This window comes from Delphinapterus leucas, chromosome 8, assembly GCF_059928025.1.
Source record: "Delphinapterus leucas isolate spDelLeu-1000000601 "Yukka" chromosome 8, BTC_Dleu_Yukka2, whole genome shotgun sequence".
Lineage (NCBI taxonomy): Eukaryota > Metazoa > Chordata > Mammalia > Artiodactyla > Monodontidae > Delphinapterus > Delphinapterus leucas.
In genome coordinates, this window is record NC_143136.1 from 77,940,268 (window position 1) to 77,958,069 (window position 17,802).

A 17,802-nucleotide genomic window follows, 5' to 3' on the forward strand; every position below is an offset into this window, starting at 1 on the left:
GCAGAATAGCCTTTATGTTTATTATGGGAGAATTAAAGTAAATAGAATACTATGCCTCACTTACAAAAGGAGAATTTTCCAACATCCTCAACTATTCAGAATATCCCTGAGAATCTAGAAATACTACGTAATATAAAACCTAGGGCTTAAAATAGCAGAGATTCAGAGTAGGAATTGAGAATTTAGTTCTTTTACTCTTCTAATAGAATCTGGTGTCATAAACTGTTGGCTTAGAAGCAACAGATTATAGGAGAATGGGGCTAATAAAGTAGTCTGCAACGTATAACAACTTCTGACAGGAAAGTGAGAATAAAAATTTATTAAAGGCACTGTGGTCTTACGTCTATTTACCTTTTCCCTGTGTCATCTCATTAGCTTGGATGGTCATTATCCGAAATATTTGTTAATTCGTAATGATAACCCCTTTAGTATGTTTTGTCAGCCATACTAAACAGATTTCCTTTAAAAGGGGATAAGTTTTAAAAATATTTTCATAGAGTTAAGCTTATATTATCATTTACATGGAGCACCTCATTCCCTAATAATGCTGAATAAATGAGATATCTTAGTTACCCGTAAAGGAAAATTTACTTTAACTAGAATTAAAGGTGAAATATTGAGTACAGATCTTTAAAGCTCAATTTATACTTCTGTACTAGCATTGGCTAATAATAATATTGTAGATAGGTAGATTCTGAGTTCGTTCATGTAAGAAATATCAAGCTCATTTCTGATATAACCCTATTACAAATAGTTGGTGTGCATAACTATCTATCTACCTGTCAATGCTAGTATATATGTGCTGGAATTTCATAACATACATTCGACCCCATTTTGAATTTAGTATCTTTAAAAAAAACAAAAAAACAAGTAGTTTTATCCCTGGGGAAAGTAACTATTTTATTCCAGAATTATGCAGATACTTTCAGGGAGTTTTTGCAGTAGCCAACAGCCTTTGAGAAAGTAGCATTGTGGGAAGAAGCTTTCCTAAAACTTGCTGTTATTTAAAGTTTGTTTTTATTCTTTAATTGCTGCCCTGGAATTTACAGAACCTTTACTCTATAAATGTAGTGATTTTTTTTTTTAAGGGTGGTAAATCTTACTGTATAGAACTTTTATCTCCTTTTAAAGTCTGTTTTCATTGATTGTATTTAAAAGCTATGTAGTACGTAACTGTTCTTTTTTTCTCTTTAATAGCAATGATCAAAGCTGAAGAAAGCAGGTAAGCAGTTTTGGACATCAGTACATATTTACAAATTTAGTATCTCCTATAACATCCTTGTTTTAACTGTATAAATAGTATTTAACATGGTAGGCCTGATAGTTTGATGTCTTCAGGGGATTTGGGGTAGGGAAAGAGATGTTTACTCAAGATACACACTTGATGCTTTCCTAGACAGTTATTAGAATTTGGACAGCATCCTTAACAAAAACTGTTACAGAAAAGTCCAAAATTTGATTTGAATTAATTTGGGAACGGATGAAGTATTGTATCAGTATTATCTCCCTTCCTTTACTCAGGTTTTCCTTTTAATGGGTGAAATGAAATTAATGATATAGGTCAAATTTTATGGCATAATACAATCTGATAGGACATTTTGTAAATGAAAACAGTTATTGGACTTTTGGAAATGCAGATTGTTGCATGAGTGCCTATCATACATTATCACGAATGTTTGCTGAATTAAATCAAAGTAATTCAGTTTCATACTGTGGTTTTAATCTTTTTGAATGGCTTAATAGTTTGGCAGCACTGCCGTTTTTCCCTTATAGTGGTTTCTCTTATTCATTTGATTTTATGATAATTTAAAACTAACTTTATTTGGCTTTGTGATTATTCATAATGAACTGACTAGCTTTCTCTTTTTTAAATATATAGTAAACAAGAAGAGTGCACCACATCAACAGCCCCAGTTCCTACAACAGAAATTCCAACCACAATGAGCACCATGGCTGCTGCAGAAGCAGCAGCTGCTGTTGTTGCTGCAGCAGCTGCAGCAGCAGCAGCTGCTGCTGCAGCCAATGCAAGTGCTTCCACCTCTGCTTCTAGTACTGTGGGTGGAACTGTTCCAGTTGTTCCTGAGCCTGAGGTTACTTCGATTGTTGCTACTGTTGTAGATAATGAAAATACAGTAACAATTTCGACTGAAGAACAAGCACAACTTACTAGTACCCCTGCTGTTCAGGATCAAAGTGTTGAAGTGTCTAGTAATACTGGAGAAGAAACATCTAAGCAGGAAACTGTAGCTGAGTAAGTTTAGTAACTTGTTTTCTGCAAATCAGTACAGACTTCATTAATATAAGAAATTGCTGATCTAGTCAGTGGCCATTAAGTGTTTAATAAAAGTTTTTTGAGAATCAAAACATAAGCCTTTAGATAATGGATAATTTTTGAGATTGAGTTTTGTGGGGTCATGCTTTCAAACTGTTGCAAAACTAATCCACACAAGTTTAGGAAGCAGAGCTGGTGATAGGGTAAGAGACAAATTTGAAGGGGTGCCAAAAACTTAGTAATCAAAATGCAGTATTTTAAATCAAAATCAATGCAAAAATCCCCTGATTAATAGAATAAAATTTTAAGTAAAGACAGGATCAGAATTATTGATTTTCTTTCTATTTCATTCTGAAATATGGCTTACTACAGCACTGCAGGGAAGTTGCTGTAGTTCAGTATTGAACAAACAAGCAAAAATCAAGTAGACAAAAATCAAGGTAACACTTAACAGTGTACAGGAAAACTGTTAGTGAGGTTAAATTGGTACAACTTTCTAATAAGGCCAAATAGCTGTATCTCTAAGTTTACAGTTTGTATGTACCCTATGATCTAGTAATATTTCATATGGCTGTGCTATTTATAGCTATAAAAAGTAACCTTGAGCTGTGCTTCTTGATTTTAAAGATATCCACATATATTAAAAAAATATTAAAAAATCATGTCAAGATCCAAACATGATCACCCATCTTAATATTTAAGTATATTGATTTCATCTTCCTACCCCCTTTTATAAACTTTTTTGATTAATTTTAATGTTCATTTTCCAAAGTATGAAAATAGCTTTATAATTTTTTCTGATGTTTAGAAGTTTAAAAAGATATCTATATAGTATATTTGAAGGCGTAAAAGAGTGAGTTAACATTTTAATTATATCCTTCTTCCTTTTTTTGTGCATTTAAAATACGTGCATATTTTAAATTTTAAAAATATATCAGAGATGTCTACATCAGTAGAGATCCATATCCTATCGTGTTGAATATTATTATTTATATAATTAATATTCAACATGATATTATTTATATATACATTAATTTCAGTATTCTCCTACTGATAGACATTTAGCCCTTCTAGAATAATATTGTTTTACATCTTTTCATACCTATTGTATTTTTTCACAATAATTTGTTTTTCACATTTTTAACAAACAACTGTTTTCTGCTTCCTTTTTGGTTTCCTTATTATAGTGCTTGAGTCAGTATAATAAACTTGATTTTAATTACTTTGAATGTAGATCATTTACAGCTCATAACTTTTGGCTGTGCTCTTTACAATATTTTTGATGATTTTAAATAAATACTCCAAAGTAAGGTTACTTGATTCAGAGGGTATGAATTAATTGTATTTTTTATTAATATGTATTCCAGAATATGCATTCAACTTAAAGGTGGGGGATGGGGTTTGTTTTTTGATTTGTCTTTTCCTGCATTCTCTTCTATAAAGGAAGAAATGTTAAGATTATACAACTTTTTCATAAAGATCCCTCAAACAAGTACAGTTGACAATTCTTGGGTAATTCTTTCTGTTTGAGATCAGTGTTAGCAGACTTTTTCATAAACCTTCAAAGAGTAAATACTTTTGGTTTTGTTGGTGATACAGTCTGTCACAATCAATCAATTCTGCTGTGGTAGTACGCAGTCAGCCATAATCAGTATGCAAACTCTTGAGCAGGTCCATGTTCCAGTAAAGCTGTATTTACAGAAATTGGCAGCAGGCTGGATTTGACCCATGGGTTGTAGTTTGCCAATCCCGATTTAGATTGATCTCAACATCTTTTTTATATTTTATGCACACTTGTCCAAATCCTATTATTAAGACACTAAAATGAGGACGCTGAATAAGTTTTATAAGCCATTTTAAAGTATTAACTTGTGGGCTAGTGAAACTAGTGTTGTAGTATAAATGTTTATTTTAGCCTTTGTACAAGGTCTTAATAACCAAATGTTAGAGGAAAAAACTATATAGTACTTTTATTTCTTTATGTTGCATTAAATGTGTCTCATGGAGACTTTATTCTAAATTTGTCAAATAAGTTTAATTTGTTTACCTCAACAGCAAACAAATAATAATAAAATATTATTTTCCTAAATGAAGCATGTGTTTATTTAAATTGTAAATACAATGTATAAATTTCTCTCTAGTTTTACTCCCAAAAAGGAGGAGGAAGAAAGCCAACCAGCAAAAAAAACATATACTTGGAATACAAAGGAGGAAGCAAAGCAAGCATTTAAAGAATTATTGAAGGAAAAGGTATTTATAATAGAGACTTTTATTTTAAGTATCTAATAAATGAAATTATCCTTCAGTGCAGTTTGTACCTTGATGCTTTTATTAAAAATACTAATCTTATAAACGGCTGTGACTGAAAATGAGCTAAAGTTGTCTTTTTTCTCTTTTTAACTTTGAGAAACTGACTTTCAACCAAAAAGAATGTGTAAGGTACTACACAGCACATTCCACCTCAGTATTTAATATAAGGTTTTTTATTCATAAAAATTGTTCTGTCTTCTAATCAGTAGTCTGAGAAAGAAGTATTCATGGTCTGCTTAAATTTCAGTTGTTCTTTTTAGTCTATAGATACATTACACAGATTTGCTTGCTTCAATGAATTATTTTTTAGACCTTTTTTCAAACTCCTGCAAAGGGAAGTGATTGATGTTTGCAGTGAGTATTATACTTTGTTCGCTGTTGTATGACTTACTATACTTGTGTGAAATTTTAACTTTTCATTAAATGATTTTCAGCGGGTACCATCTAATGCTTCATGGGAGCAAGCTATGAAAATGATCATTAATGATCCACGATACAGGTAACAGTTTGATTTTTTAATTTACTTTCCACCTTGAGCAAACCAAGCCTAGAAAATTTAAATTATGTAAAATAATACAACTTTTCACTCCATGGTCTTCTGTTATTTTGGATACCAATAATTGAGTTGCTTTATGTCTTATAAGAACCAAAAAAGTTAAAAGTCTTGTCATATAGCCTGGGCACCCTGCTATAGATGTTAGAATTATTTTTAAAGTAGAAATTATTTTCTGTAATTATTTGCTATCTTTAATAACTTACTGACATTTTCTTAATTTGTGAATGAAATTTATTGTTTTTTCAAAGCACTAACACTTGATCATCTTACCTTCATTTACTCTTATATGATATTTTTCTATTTAGTGCTTTAGCAAAGTTGAGTGAAAAAAAGCAGGCCTTTAATGCTTATAAAGTCCAGACAGAGAAAGAAGAAAAAGAAGAAGCAAGATCCAAATACAAAGAGGCTAAGGAATCCTTTCAGCGTTTTCTTGAAAATCATGAAAAAATGACTTCCACAACTAGATACAAGTAAGATTTTTACTGATCATGGTATATGTTTACTGTACTGTTTCTGTGTCAGACTTTTTACCAAGTGCAGTAACTAATTCAGATGTTCATTAAAGCTAAATGATTGTGAATGTGACAGTTTCATAAGGTAAAAAGATAAATCAGTAGTTAAATGTGGAATTCATAGAGTTACTGAGTTTTTAATTAGGGACTACAATAAAAAAGGGAGAAAGACTTTATTTCATAATGAAAGCTTGACTCCTTTCTCCTTAATATAAGAATTCAAGATGCAGGTGGGGGGAGAGATAGGGGAATATATGTTTATGTATAGCTGACTCACTTTGTTTTACAGCAGAAACTAATACACCATTGTAAAGCAATTATACTCCAAAACAGATGTTTAAAAAAAAAAAAGAATTCAGATTTTTTTGTATTTGTGGAATAGAAATAGGCTATTTTCATTATGTATATAGCATTTTTGAAAATTTACATTTATATAGCACTCTTATTTTTGGAGTGCTTTGTTATTTAAAATTGTGAGTAATTCATTATTAACAGCCTTGCAATAAGCTGTTACGTTCATTTTCCCTATATGTTTTCTTATTTTCCTCACTTTTCCAGAAAAGCCTTAGTGAAGAACTCTTCCATTTCTTTCAATAGTCCTATTTTATCTGTTAACTAAATTTCTTACAGTTATTGAAGTCTGTAATTTAGTTCCATGGGCAGTTTGGTAGCCTTTGTCGCTACCCTGAGAAGTAGAGGTAGTCTTAACTACAAAACATTGCTCAATTGGAATTATCTCCTCTATCTCTAAAGGAGAAATCAAGGCCTAAGCTGTTTTGTTCTTTTTCTTAATTATCCAAAAGTTTTCTTTTTTTTTTGAACCAGTGAAACCACATCTTGTTTATTTGAAACAAAATCAACAAAATTTATACAGAAGTTTTCTCTTATAATACAGTCATGAACTTAAGAGTGGAAAAGAGTGTTCATTTGGTGGTATTAAATTTAGAATAAAATTAAAATGGTTTAAAATTTTTATGGTGTAGTATAGAGTAACATTTAATCTTTTTAACAAACAGAAAAGCAGAGCAAATGTTTGGAGAGATGGAAGTCTGGAATGCAATATCAGAACGTGATCGTCTTGAAATCTATGAAGATGTTTTATTCTTTCTTTCAAAAAAAGAAAAGGTATTATTCACTCTTACTGGTGTTTATTGATAAAACAAGATTTTCTTCATCCTGTTTAGGAGTTACTTTATAACATGTTCATTTTTGTTGGTTTATTTAGTTTATATGGTGCAACAGATCTACTTATTAGAAGTTACATTTAAAAATAGATAGCTCCTATAATAATAAGTACTGATGTGAACATAGTAGGTAGAGATTTGTGCAGCTGATACTTAGGTTGTCATTAATTGGCTGTCTTATGCCCACTTTGAAAAATACTTATTGTTAGCTTGTTAGTTTGAAAAAATGCTCAGTGTTTTTGCTTATAAGGCATTTATTTATGATTATTTTACAAGAACAGCAGTAATGTGTAATTATTACCATTAAAATGTATTTGTAGGATAGTGTTTTAAAACAGTAAAATACTATGCTACAAATACATTTAGTTTTGCTCATGTCTGTTTTGTTATGCACTAAGTTGTATGCTGTCCAGTCTTCCAAGAGACTTACAGAAATGTAAGTATTATTGACAAAAATTTGAACATAGCTGAAAGTGGTTGAACACATTATCATTTACCTGTTGTGTGATTTGTAACTTTCGTTTGGACAGTGTCTACAATGCATAGTTGTGGGAGGAGAGATTTTGCAAGGGGGTGAGGGAGGTGGGATTCCAGCTTTAGACGAGAGGTTAAAAAAAATTTTGAAGGTAAGAGCCAAGCAGTTAGGCAAGAGCACTGGAAAGGTAAAGAGTGTTGATATTTAAAGTAAATGGGTAACATTTGAAATTTGGACATCAGTTAGAATGTGAAGAAACCTTCACTAATTACAGTTTATATGTCATACTTTATTTGAAATTCAAAACATATATTCATATTTTTGATTTAGGAGCAAGCAAAGCAGTTGCGAAAGAGAAATTGGGAAGCCTTAAAAAACATACTTGACAACATGGCTAACGTGACATACTCTACTACTTGGTCTGAAGCCCAGCAGTATCTGATGGATAATCCAACTTTTGCAGAAGATGAAGAATTACAGAGTAAGAATGATGACTAAGTGGAAGGAACAGTTTTTTAAAAGTTGTCCAGCAGCGAAGAATGGTCACTTTTTTTATGCGATCACTAACTGAATTTTACATAATTGTTTGTCCATCCCTGAAAAGCTGTTTTGTTTGTTTCCAAATAGGATATTTCTTTCTAATTGAGTTTTGTGATTCAGGACAAAATATTTTCCCCAAAATCTGAAGTTAGCTTTATCAGGTATTCTTCAAATATGTTTATTAGGTAAAGCCTGAAATTGTCCCTTGCCATTTATATGTGACTTAGTGGGAACCAAATTAATAACCACATGTTACTCGTGCTGTCCTCTCGAGGTAATGACTTTAGAGATTTGCTTGCAAAAGGCAAAAAATGGATTAGCATTATTTTACAGTAAGCTTCCCCAAGTTCTGTCTTTTTCTGATCTACCTAGTTGCTTTTTAAATTACAGCTTTCTTGATTATCCTTCTGAATACCATACTTCAGTAAGTTTGAGGGAGGGCCTAGAATTCTGTACTTTGAAAAACTCCTTGGGTAATTCTGATATTGCTGACAAATTTATCACAGCAGTTTTATTTTCGTTTTATTACTTGTATGTGTTGTCTCTGTTTCATCCTCGGATTCGGGGGCTATGATTTAATGAGGTCTTTTTGAAATTTTTCATATGGGAATTCCCTGGCGGTCCAGTGGTTAGGACTCCGCACTTCCACTGCAGGGGGCGCAACAGGTTTGATCCCTGGATCGGGGAACTGAGATCCCACAAGCCGCACACCGTGGCCCAAAAAAAAAAAAAAAAAAGTTATAAATAAATTTTCCTTGAACACTTCCTATTTAGATAATTAGAAGTCATATTTGAGTTTAAATGTAAATATTTTGGTAAAACGAATTTGAACTTTGTAGGGAGTTAATGCGAGTAAGTAAACTGCTTTCTTTACTGATATTTGACGTTTTAATTTTTTTTAACCGAAAAAATTCTAGACATGGATAAAGAAGATGCGTTAATTTGCTTTGAAGAACACATTCGGGCTTTAGAAAAGGAAGAAGAAGAAGAAAAACAGAAGAGTTTGCTTCGGGAAAGGAGACGACAGCGTAAAAACAGAGAATCTTTTCAGGTAATTTTAAAAGCTCTGTTTTCTAGCTTAATTGTATAATATGGTTAATGACCTGTAATAGTGATGTAAACAATTTTGAGAATCTTGATCTCAGATCATTAACTTGGGCTTTTGCAGAGGATCCATACAAATTTAACTCTTAAGTTCTATATTTAGTTATGAATCCACTTAAGGAGAGTAGCTATTTCAGGCTAGGGGAACATGGAAGGCTATAGCAGATTTGGTATTTAAAGGGAGCACTGATAGATAAGGTTTCACTTGGGAAAGAGGAATAGATATCATGAGGGGGGACTGAAAATAAAATATGTGTGATGAGTTATTAGTACTAATTGATTTTTCGGTTCTAGAGAATGGTTTTGAGGATGGGCCATAATTTTTAAACACTATACAGAGGAGCTAAAATTACATGTTCTTTATATAGGCTAGTGGCTTATTTTGACCTCCAAGTATCACTTTTAGTCTCTCAGTAATGGAGCCTATCACAGAGCAATGAATTTTTGCATTTTATATTTCACCAAATTTCCATTTCAATAATAATTATAATAGCAGTTAGCGTTATTGCTTATTGCTGTGCATTTAAAATTTATTATCTCTTTTTATGATAGCCTTATTTTATGATAGTAGGCACTATTTTTGTTATGTCCATTTATATAGGTAAGGAAATGGGCTTAGAGAGATGAAGTGACTTGCCCAAATTCAGCTACTGAGTAGTGGAGCCAGACTTGGAATCTATGCTGTGTTTTAATTACTGGGTCTCTTTCATTAAACACTGTATTAGGGTAAGTGCTAAGTTACAGTGACTTAAATAAGAGGTTTTATTTCTTGAAAGAACAGTTGTTTTGGTTTAGGGTAGAGCACATTGTCATCTCCTAAGGCAGTGGTTCTCAAAACTTAGCATGCATCAGAATCACTTAGAGGGCTTTTAGAAAACTCCCCATGGTGCCAAAGATCATTAATCATCTTAAATGCCATAGCCAATAGCATTATTGCAGTCTTCATTCCATAAAAACGTAACATTTACTACTCTCTGTGGTTTCCTCTTAGTGGTTTCCCAAAGGATCATTCGGAGTATTGTTAAAACCAGGGACTGTTGAGCCTCACCCCCAGAATTTGATTCAGTAGGTCTCTTTTAAGTTTTGAATATACTTTTAAAGGAGGTATAGTAGCAGAGGAAAATTACTGAGCTGAATATCTGAAGCAAAACATGCTAATACCAGTTATATCAATAGTAATCAGAAACAATGCCAGACACATAAAAGCCATATTTTAGGCTTAGCAAAAGATGCTTGTGGCCTTTATATTAGGATTTCTGACCCACGTTCTCCAGTTTCAGTATTGACATTGTACTTTCTCTTATATTTTCTGTGGCCCAGATTTCCTTCTTTTTGTTATATTTTACCTTATAGTTCTCCTTATTTTAAACCATTACAAAAGCTTCATAAGAGATATTAAAGCTAAGTGGTTGCAGAAGAGTATTAATCAACCTCGTGAAAATCTGTTCTCCCCTTCCTAGGCACATGGCTCCTTAGTTAAAATCTAAGTTTTCTAGCCTTGTTTATAGCTACTTGTGGTAACGTGACTAAATTTTCAGCAACTGAATGTGAAGGAGACGAGTAGAACTCCAGCATCGTTTTTTAATTAATTAATTTTTTAAAATTTTTGGCTGCATTGGGTCTTTGTTGCTGTGCGCAGGCTTTCTCTAGTTGCGCCAAGTGGGGGCTACTCTTTGTTGCGGTGCACGGGCTTCTTATTGCGATGGCTTCTCTTGTTGCGGAGCACGGGCTCTAGGCACGCGGGCTTCAGTAGTTGTGGCACATGGGCTCAGTAGTTGTGGTGCACGGGCTTAGTTGCTCCGCGGCATGCGGGGTCTTCCCGGACCAGGGCTTGAACCCGTGTACCCTGCATTGGCAGGCGGATTCTTAACCACTGGACCACCGGGGATGTCCCACATCATTGGTTTTTAAAAGAAGTACCACTTCAACTTCTTCCAAGCTGAAATGTGGTCATGGAGATAACATACCCTAATCATGCAGAGAAAGCTAATGGCCTCGGGCAGTTCTCTAAGTATGGGCCAGCATATCACTGTCTCTTGGAAACTTATTAGAAAGGCAAACTCTTAGAACCCCACTGAGACCTAATGAATCAAATTGGGATGGGGAGGGGGACTACAATCTGTGGTTTTGTTTTTACCATTTCTTCACATGATTCATTGAGATACCACCTAAGGTAATTTACCAAAAGTGGCAAATGTTGAGATTCTTTATGAAATAAGACTGAAAGAACTATAGTTAGATGTAACATTTAAGGTCAGTGACTGTCGACATCTAGGGGAAGTTAAAGAGTTGCCAAATAGTTTAAAGGTAAATAGAGGCAAAATCAGACCTTTCTCTGATGTTTTGATAAGACAGTTCAAGAGTACTTTCAGGGTTAAGAGTGTGGCTTTTCTTTGATAAGAGAGAACCAGTCAAGAGGGAGAGAATGGGGCTTCCCTGGTGGCGCAGTGGTTGAGAGTCAGCCTGCAGATGCAGGGGGCACGGGATCGTGCCCCAGTCCGGGAAGATCCCACATGCCGTGGAGCGGCTGGGCCTGTGAGCCATGGCCGCTGAGCCTGCGCATCCGGAGCCTGTGCTCCACAACGGGAGAGGCCACAACAGTGAGAGGCCCACGTACCGCAAAAAAAAAAAAAAAAAAAAGGAGAGGATGAAGAAAGAATTGGAGGATAGGGGTATTCTGTTATTAAATAAAATCTTTGAAAGTTTATTCAAGCATATGTGAGTAGTTACATTATGAACCTTATATGAGGAGACAAAAAGAAGGAAGGAGATGAGGGAAAAGACATATTATTGAGTTGGCCTGAGGCAGTGAGTGGTGTTCAACTAGTGCTTTTGTTGATGGTCATGATTTGGGGAGAAGTTGCTACTAGCATCTAGTTGGGTAGAGACCAGAGGTATTGCTGAACATCATCCAATGTACAGGACCACCCCCCCCGCAAAACAAAACAAAAAAGTTTACGAGCTCCAAGATGTCATTAGTGCCAACGTTGGGAGCCTTCTCCTCTAAGGGAAGGAGAAATAACCAGCCTCAGCCATCTTTGAAGCAACTTGGTTTCCATCTTCTCCTCCCCTTCCCAAGGTGGGGTTAGTAAAGAGAGAAAGAGCCATACAGTTTTAGCATAATGGTTTTCAAACCTGAATTCACATAAAACTTACCTGGTGAGTTTTAAGAAATAAATTACAAATATCTTTATTTTAATTCATATTTTCTTAAAAAAAATCTCAGGTGATTTCTAATTTTCATTGAAGTTAGGAGATTCACTACTGAAATGGATTCAGTGTCGAAATTCTATGACTTTATCAGCAACCTAGAAGTGAAACAAATACTAGCAAAGCAGGTATGATGAAGTAGATTTTAAGATCCTAGAGAGCATCATTGAAGATGGTTTCTAGGCTGTTTTAGGGACTCAAAAGGGAGTAGGTGAAGAACCTTGGTTATCACACAGCGGGGGTGGGTTGAGCTCCCATTTATGTTGAAGGGTAAGGACGAAAGGATAGAAATTAAGTTTGAGGAAAAAATTTTGGAAATAGAGACTGAATTGACATGCTTATTTCTATTTGGAGAGAAGTGGTATACATGTCTGGTGTCATTCAGGACAGTGCTTCCCAATAAAAATTTGTATGCCACATACATGATTTTAATTTCTTACTAATTTAATTTTAGTAACCTTTTATTTCACCCAATATATCTAAAATATTGTCTTTTAACATGCAACCAATATATTTTTACTTATTTTGGTAATAAACCTTCAAAATCATTGTGTGTTATATACTGCTGGTGTTGAACAGTGCAGGTATAAGAATTTTAGGAGCAGAATTTGGCCCCTAATTTAGGGACATTTATAGAATTAAAACTCCCTAAGGATTTCAGGATATAGGAAATGTGGAAATTGCTGAGTACTAAAGTCCCACTATGTTGCCCTGAAAGTTGGCAAATAGTAAAAAAAAAAAAAAAAAAAAAGGATAAAGTGAGCATATAAAATTTTAAGTTATAACAGTAATATGGAAGAAAGGAAACAGGTTTTAAAATCAGACATGGGGGTTGAGTCCTAGTTCCCCACACTATATGTATGTTGCTTTAGTAAAATTGTATATCTTCCTCTTAGAAAAGAAAATTAAATTAAAAAATCCTCAGAACACATTAGGCGTTATGTTTAAAAACAAAAAGTATATTTTGCAGTAAACGTGCATGCACATTCTTTAGCCTCATCATTTGAGATAACATCCAGTGTTTTGACTTTATTTGTATATGTTATTTGCAAACTGGAAATGATGATCTATCTTAAGGGACAGTAAACTGAAGCCTGGAAAGGTAATGTAGCTTTTCAACAGTCCTTTTCTCTGAAGTCCAAAATAGTTTTTTGCCTAAAAGTTGATTTTACTTTCATCAAAGAGCAAATATGCTTTGCACCTAAACATATTTGTGATAACGTTGTCAGAAGAGTTTTAAATACAGCTGTTTTTAACATGTATCTTCATTCATGTTATACCAATATTTCTAAAGTCCTTAAAGACGGCTTTTCAATATATAATGGATTCGTTGTTGTTCTCCCCTTCCCCCAGATATTTTTAGATGAACTGCATGAACATGGACAACTGCATTCTATGTCATCTTGGATGGAATTGTATCCAACAATTAGTTCTGACATTAGATTCACTAATATGCTTGGTCAGCCGGGTGAGATTCTTCTCTTTCCTAATTTGTAGTTATGATAGTTGGAATGGGCCAGAGGGAAAGATGGTTGTGTTGGGGCATGGGGGGTGCTTTCTTTTGTTTTATAAACAAAAAAGTAATTGCAGCTCTTTGATTAGAGCTAGCTTTTGACTTCTTTAGTTTTTTCATTAGGATCAACTGCACTTGACCTTTTCAAGTTTTATGTTGAGGATCTTAAAGCACGTTATCATGATGAGAAGAAGATAATAAAAGACATTCTAAAGGTAAATAGTATATACTTCGTATTATTAACTAGTATACTTGCTGTTAACTGTTAATCCGTGCCATATATTTTAAAGTGATACTGTGTTCCTTTGATTACTGTTATTAATATTAACAAGATTTCTGTTTTTTAGGATAAAGGATTTGTAGTCGAAGTAAATACTACTTTTGAAGACTTTGTGGCAATAATCAGTTCGACTAAAAGATCAACCACATTAGATGCAGGAAATATTAAGTTGGCTTTCAATAGTGTAAGTTATCATCTTTACTGTTATGAACAACTAGATTAGTAGTATAGTTTTTAATATATTTGGCCAAAAATACTTAAGTTGTATGTAAGCTACTGAAATAAGGGAATAGGAATAGTATTTTACAGAGTAGTGGACACTCTTCCAGGGTAAGGTAACAGAATATAATGTACTTAGATGATGGCTGATGGTAAGCTTCCTTTCCTAAAAATAATTGGCTCTCTAACTTATAGATGATAGGAGAATACTTAAATTAATTATAATGAATTATTTCAGTTAACACAGATTATATTATACTATTATAACTGACTAAGTATGTTTTCTAAAAGTTACTAGAAAAGGCAGAAGCCCGTGAACGCGAAAGAGAAAAAGAGGAGGCTCGGAAGATGAAACGAAAAGAATCTGCATTTAAGAGTATGTTGAAACAAGCTACTCCTCCAATAGAATTGGATGCTGTCTGGGAAGATGTATGTATACTTGTAAATTTTTTCCTTTACAACTGAAGATAAAAATTTTTTAATTCTTTCTCATAGCCACAGAGATAACTAGAGGAAAGGAAATAAACACTTTGAGGGGGCTGGGTGTCACAGTTTTCACTTGCTGCTATGATTCCTTTTAGTCATATTGGTATACTCTTCTCAGTATTCATATATTTATTCCATATCTGAATTTTTCAGATCCGGGAGAGATTTGTAAAAGAGCCAGCATTTGAGGATATAACTCTAGAGTCTGAAAGAAAACGAATATTTAAAGATTTTATGCATGTGCTTGAGGTAATTTTAGTTTTATCGTAAGTGGCTGAAATATTACAAAATACATAAAATTTTTTTAAAAATTGAAGAATTTAGAATGATCAAAGTACGTTTTTTAAATTATACTTTTAAGTAATTTTATACAAATGTACTTACTACCTGGGATGATTAGGGAATGGTTTATTCTATAGAAATTGCTTTTAATTGAAACAAACTAAGCTTGCATGGGAATTTAAAGATCTGTTTAGTGGACACTTTTCATATTTGTTTCATACTTATACAGTGTTACAGAAATTCATCAATTTAGCAGTCAAATGGGGTGACTTAGTAAACCTAAAAAGAAATCAGAATCTTGTAAAACAGATAGAAAACAGCTTTTAAGCACATTTCAAATATTATACTACATTAGATGTGTTGGAAGCTCAGAGATGTTCTGAAAAATAATGGAATAAGGTAGTAAGTTTTTGTTAAAATAATGATAAAATTGCAAGTTATTCCACTAGCTGAATTAAGGGTATTTTGATGAAGATTTCAGATGGGCACTTGGAGATAGTAAATATGCTAAATTGACCAATAATTTTTGAATAGTAGTATTTGCTGCCTATATGGGCCAGGCACTGTTCTAATTGTTTTACAGATATTTCATATATGAGCTTAATCCTCATAACAACCCTATGAAGTTACAGATGAGCAAAACTGAGGCAAAGAGAAAAAGTAATTTGCATGGAAGGGATTCCAACATAGGCTTTTGATTCCAGGGCCAGTGCTTTTAACAAATATGCTGTGCTATCAGTTATAGACAAAGCAATACGTTACAGCAAGCCGACGTTAGCACATACTTAATATTATAGTGCTGCCGATGGTCATTGGGCATAGCAGGTCACTTAATTGACTGTTGACTGTTGCATTGGATTTATTGTTCTTGATGAATATCATTGTTGACAACAGTTTGCTCTGTTAACATGTCGCACATGTACCATATATTGTTTCCCAGCTGCCTCTAGATCTAGTGCTGTTGACCTATAGATCTTTTCTACTCAAAGTGTGTTTCAGACCAGCAGCATCTGTATTACCTGGAAACTTGTTAGAAATACAGAACCTCAGGCCCCATCGGCAGAAATCCTGTATCAGAATTACCATTTTAACAAGATTCTCGAGCACTAGAATGTACATTTAATTTTGATAAGCTCTGCTCTAGGTAGTGTCTTAACATTTTCCCCCAATTCAGGAATCTCCAACAAGATTCTTTCATGATCTGTGCTGGGGGGTATTAGTGGTGAGCTCATAAATGGAGCAAAATGATGGCAGCATAGGGAAAAGCTGAACATATCAGAATAGGATTTGGACCCCAATAATGTGGGCCTTGAAGTAGAAAAGGAAGAAGAGTTAACATTCAGTGACGTAAAGAAAGAATGAGGACTGCCCTCGTGGTCCAATGGTTAAGGCTCTGCGCTTCCACTGCAGGGGCCGCCAGTTTGATCCTTGGTCAGGGAACAATTAGTCAATCGAGAGAGAGAGAGACAGACAGACAGACAGACAGAGACAGAGAGAGACAGAGTCCCTGAACCAGAGTTTCTGTTTCCACTTACTTGTAAACTGAAGCAGAATTTATTTTCAAAGGCTTAGATTATGTTTGGGGGCAAGGAGTTTTTACTGCAGCGTTTTTCCTTCCCTACTAGCCTCATAATTATTTTAGTGACAGAGTTAAAATCCACAGAGACAACATTTCCTTTTCTGATTTCATGTGTAGTTAGATTGCCTTTGGATATCTTAAGCTTGGCTAGGAAGGGAATGCTCCTTGGGTGAAAAGAGCTGGTTTTGCATTTAATTTCTGAGACCAACCTCCTTTATGGATGATTCTGAGGTAGTTCTTTATTTCAGTGCTGAGCCACGTTCATCAGAAAAGCCATGTATGAATAATATTTTGTTGTTTTTGAAAGTAGTGTAACTATTCTGCAGATTATACCTTTATGGAGGGTATCAATTGTCCCTACTGTACCCACACCATTCTCATTGCTAAAAAAAAGTATTTTATTAATACTTTTGAACGTTGTATTTAGATGTCCAAATGAGTGGGTACAGGATAGTTAAAATGTTCTCTTCTGTTCCTTGTTAAGTGATAGTAACTCTTTGCACCATTTCAAGGGGGGAGTACATCCTAAATACGCAAAATGAATGCGGTTTTACTCTAAGAACCTATTTGTAAAGCTTTTAAGAATTCTCCATGATGTACTGTCTGAAGTGTGAACTTCTGAAATTTTTTTCTTTTGCCCCTGTAGCATGAATGTCAACATCATCATTCAAAGAATAAGAAACACTCTAAGAAATCTAAAAAACATCACAGGAAACGCTCCCGCTCTCGATCAGTAAGGAAGTTTATTAAAAATGGCACCATAAGTGTATTGAAATATTTGTTAGCAGCATTATGAATGAAATTATTTGTATTGTGTAGGGATCAGATTCAGATGATGATGACAGCCATTCAAAGAAAAAAAGACAGCGATCAGAGTCTCGTTCTGCTTCAGAACATTCTTCTAGTGCTGAATCTGGTAAACATATCTTTTAACTTGATTAAAATCATTGACACTTGGATGTCCTCAAATTCTGACACTTTTCTTTTTGTGCTGCTTAGAGAGAAGTTATAAGAAATCAAAAAAACATAAGAAGAAAAGCAAGAAGAGAAGACATAAATCTGTAAGCAAACTCTTTAGTTTTTACACTGTACCTAGGCTTTTGCCCTTCACTTTCTCAGTGGCAGTAGAAATTTCTGTCTAGTCCGATGCAGTCAACAGTTTAGGTATGTACCTAAACTCAAGAGTTTCATAGTTGTTGTTCACCTTAATCTTTCATTAAAATCTTTTGGTGAACTTTGAAAAAAAATAACACAGTGTTAAGACTCCCACTCTGGTTTTT

The 17,802-nt window shown here is 34.0% G+C and overlaps 1 protein-coding gene across 5 annotated transcripts in view; it reads left to right on the plus strand.

Annotated features, from left to right (window-relative positions):
• PRPF40A (pre-mRNA processing factor 40A) overlaps nt 1–17,802 on the plus strand; it is a 54,809-nt gene that overhangs the window by 33,994 nt on the left and 3,013 nt on the right. For 2 of the 5 annotated variants that reach the window (XM_022569731.3, XM_022569735.3), the window contains exons 9-24: nt 1,198–1,222; nt 1,880–2,251; nt 4,414–4,522; nt 5,017–5,081; nt 5,444–5,608; nt 6,667–6,775; nt 7,640–7,790; nt 8,767–8,900; nt 13,517–13,631; nt 13,788–13,891; nt 14,024–14,140; nt 14,467–14,604; nt 14,815–14,910; nt 17,169–17,255; nt 17,342–17,438; nt 17,522–17,583. In XM_022569731.3, coding sequence (XP_022425439.3) covers nt 1,198–1,222; nt 1,880–2,251; nt 4,414–4,522; nt 5,017–5,081; nt 5,444–5,608; nt 6,667–6,775; nt 7,640–7,790; nt 8,767–8,900; nt 13,517–13,631; nt 13,788–13,891; nt 14,024–14,140; nt 14,467–14,604; nt 14,815–14,910; nt 17,169–17,255; nt 17,342–17,438; nt 17,522–17,583 — 1,946 coding nt within the window. The remainder of the gene's footprint in view (nt 1–1,197; nt 1,223–1,879; nt 2,252–4,413; nt 4,523–5,016; nt 5,082–5,443; nt 5,609–6,666; nt 6,776–7,639; nt 7,791–8,766; nt 8,901–13,516; nt 13,632–13,787; nt 13,892–14,023; nt 14,141–14,466; nt 14,605–14,814; nt 14,911–17,168; nt 17,256–17,341; nt 17,439–17,521; nt 17,584–17,802) is intronic. The other 3 variants (XM_022569732.3, XM_022569733.3, XM_089916819.1) reach the window with 2 other exon arrangements.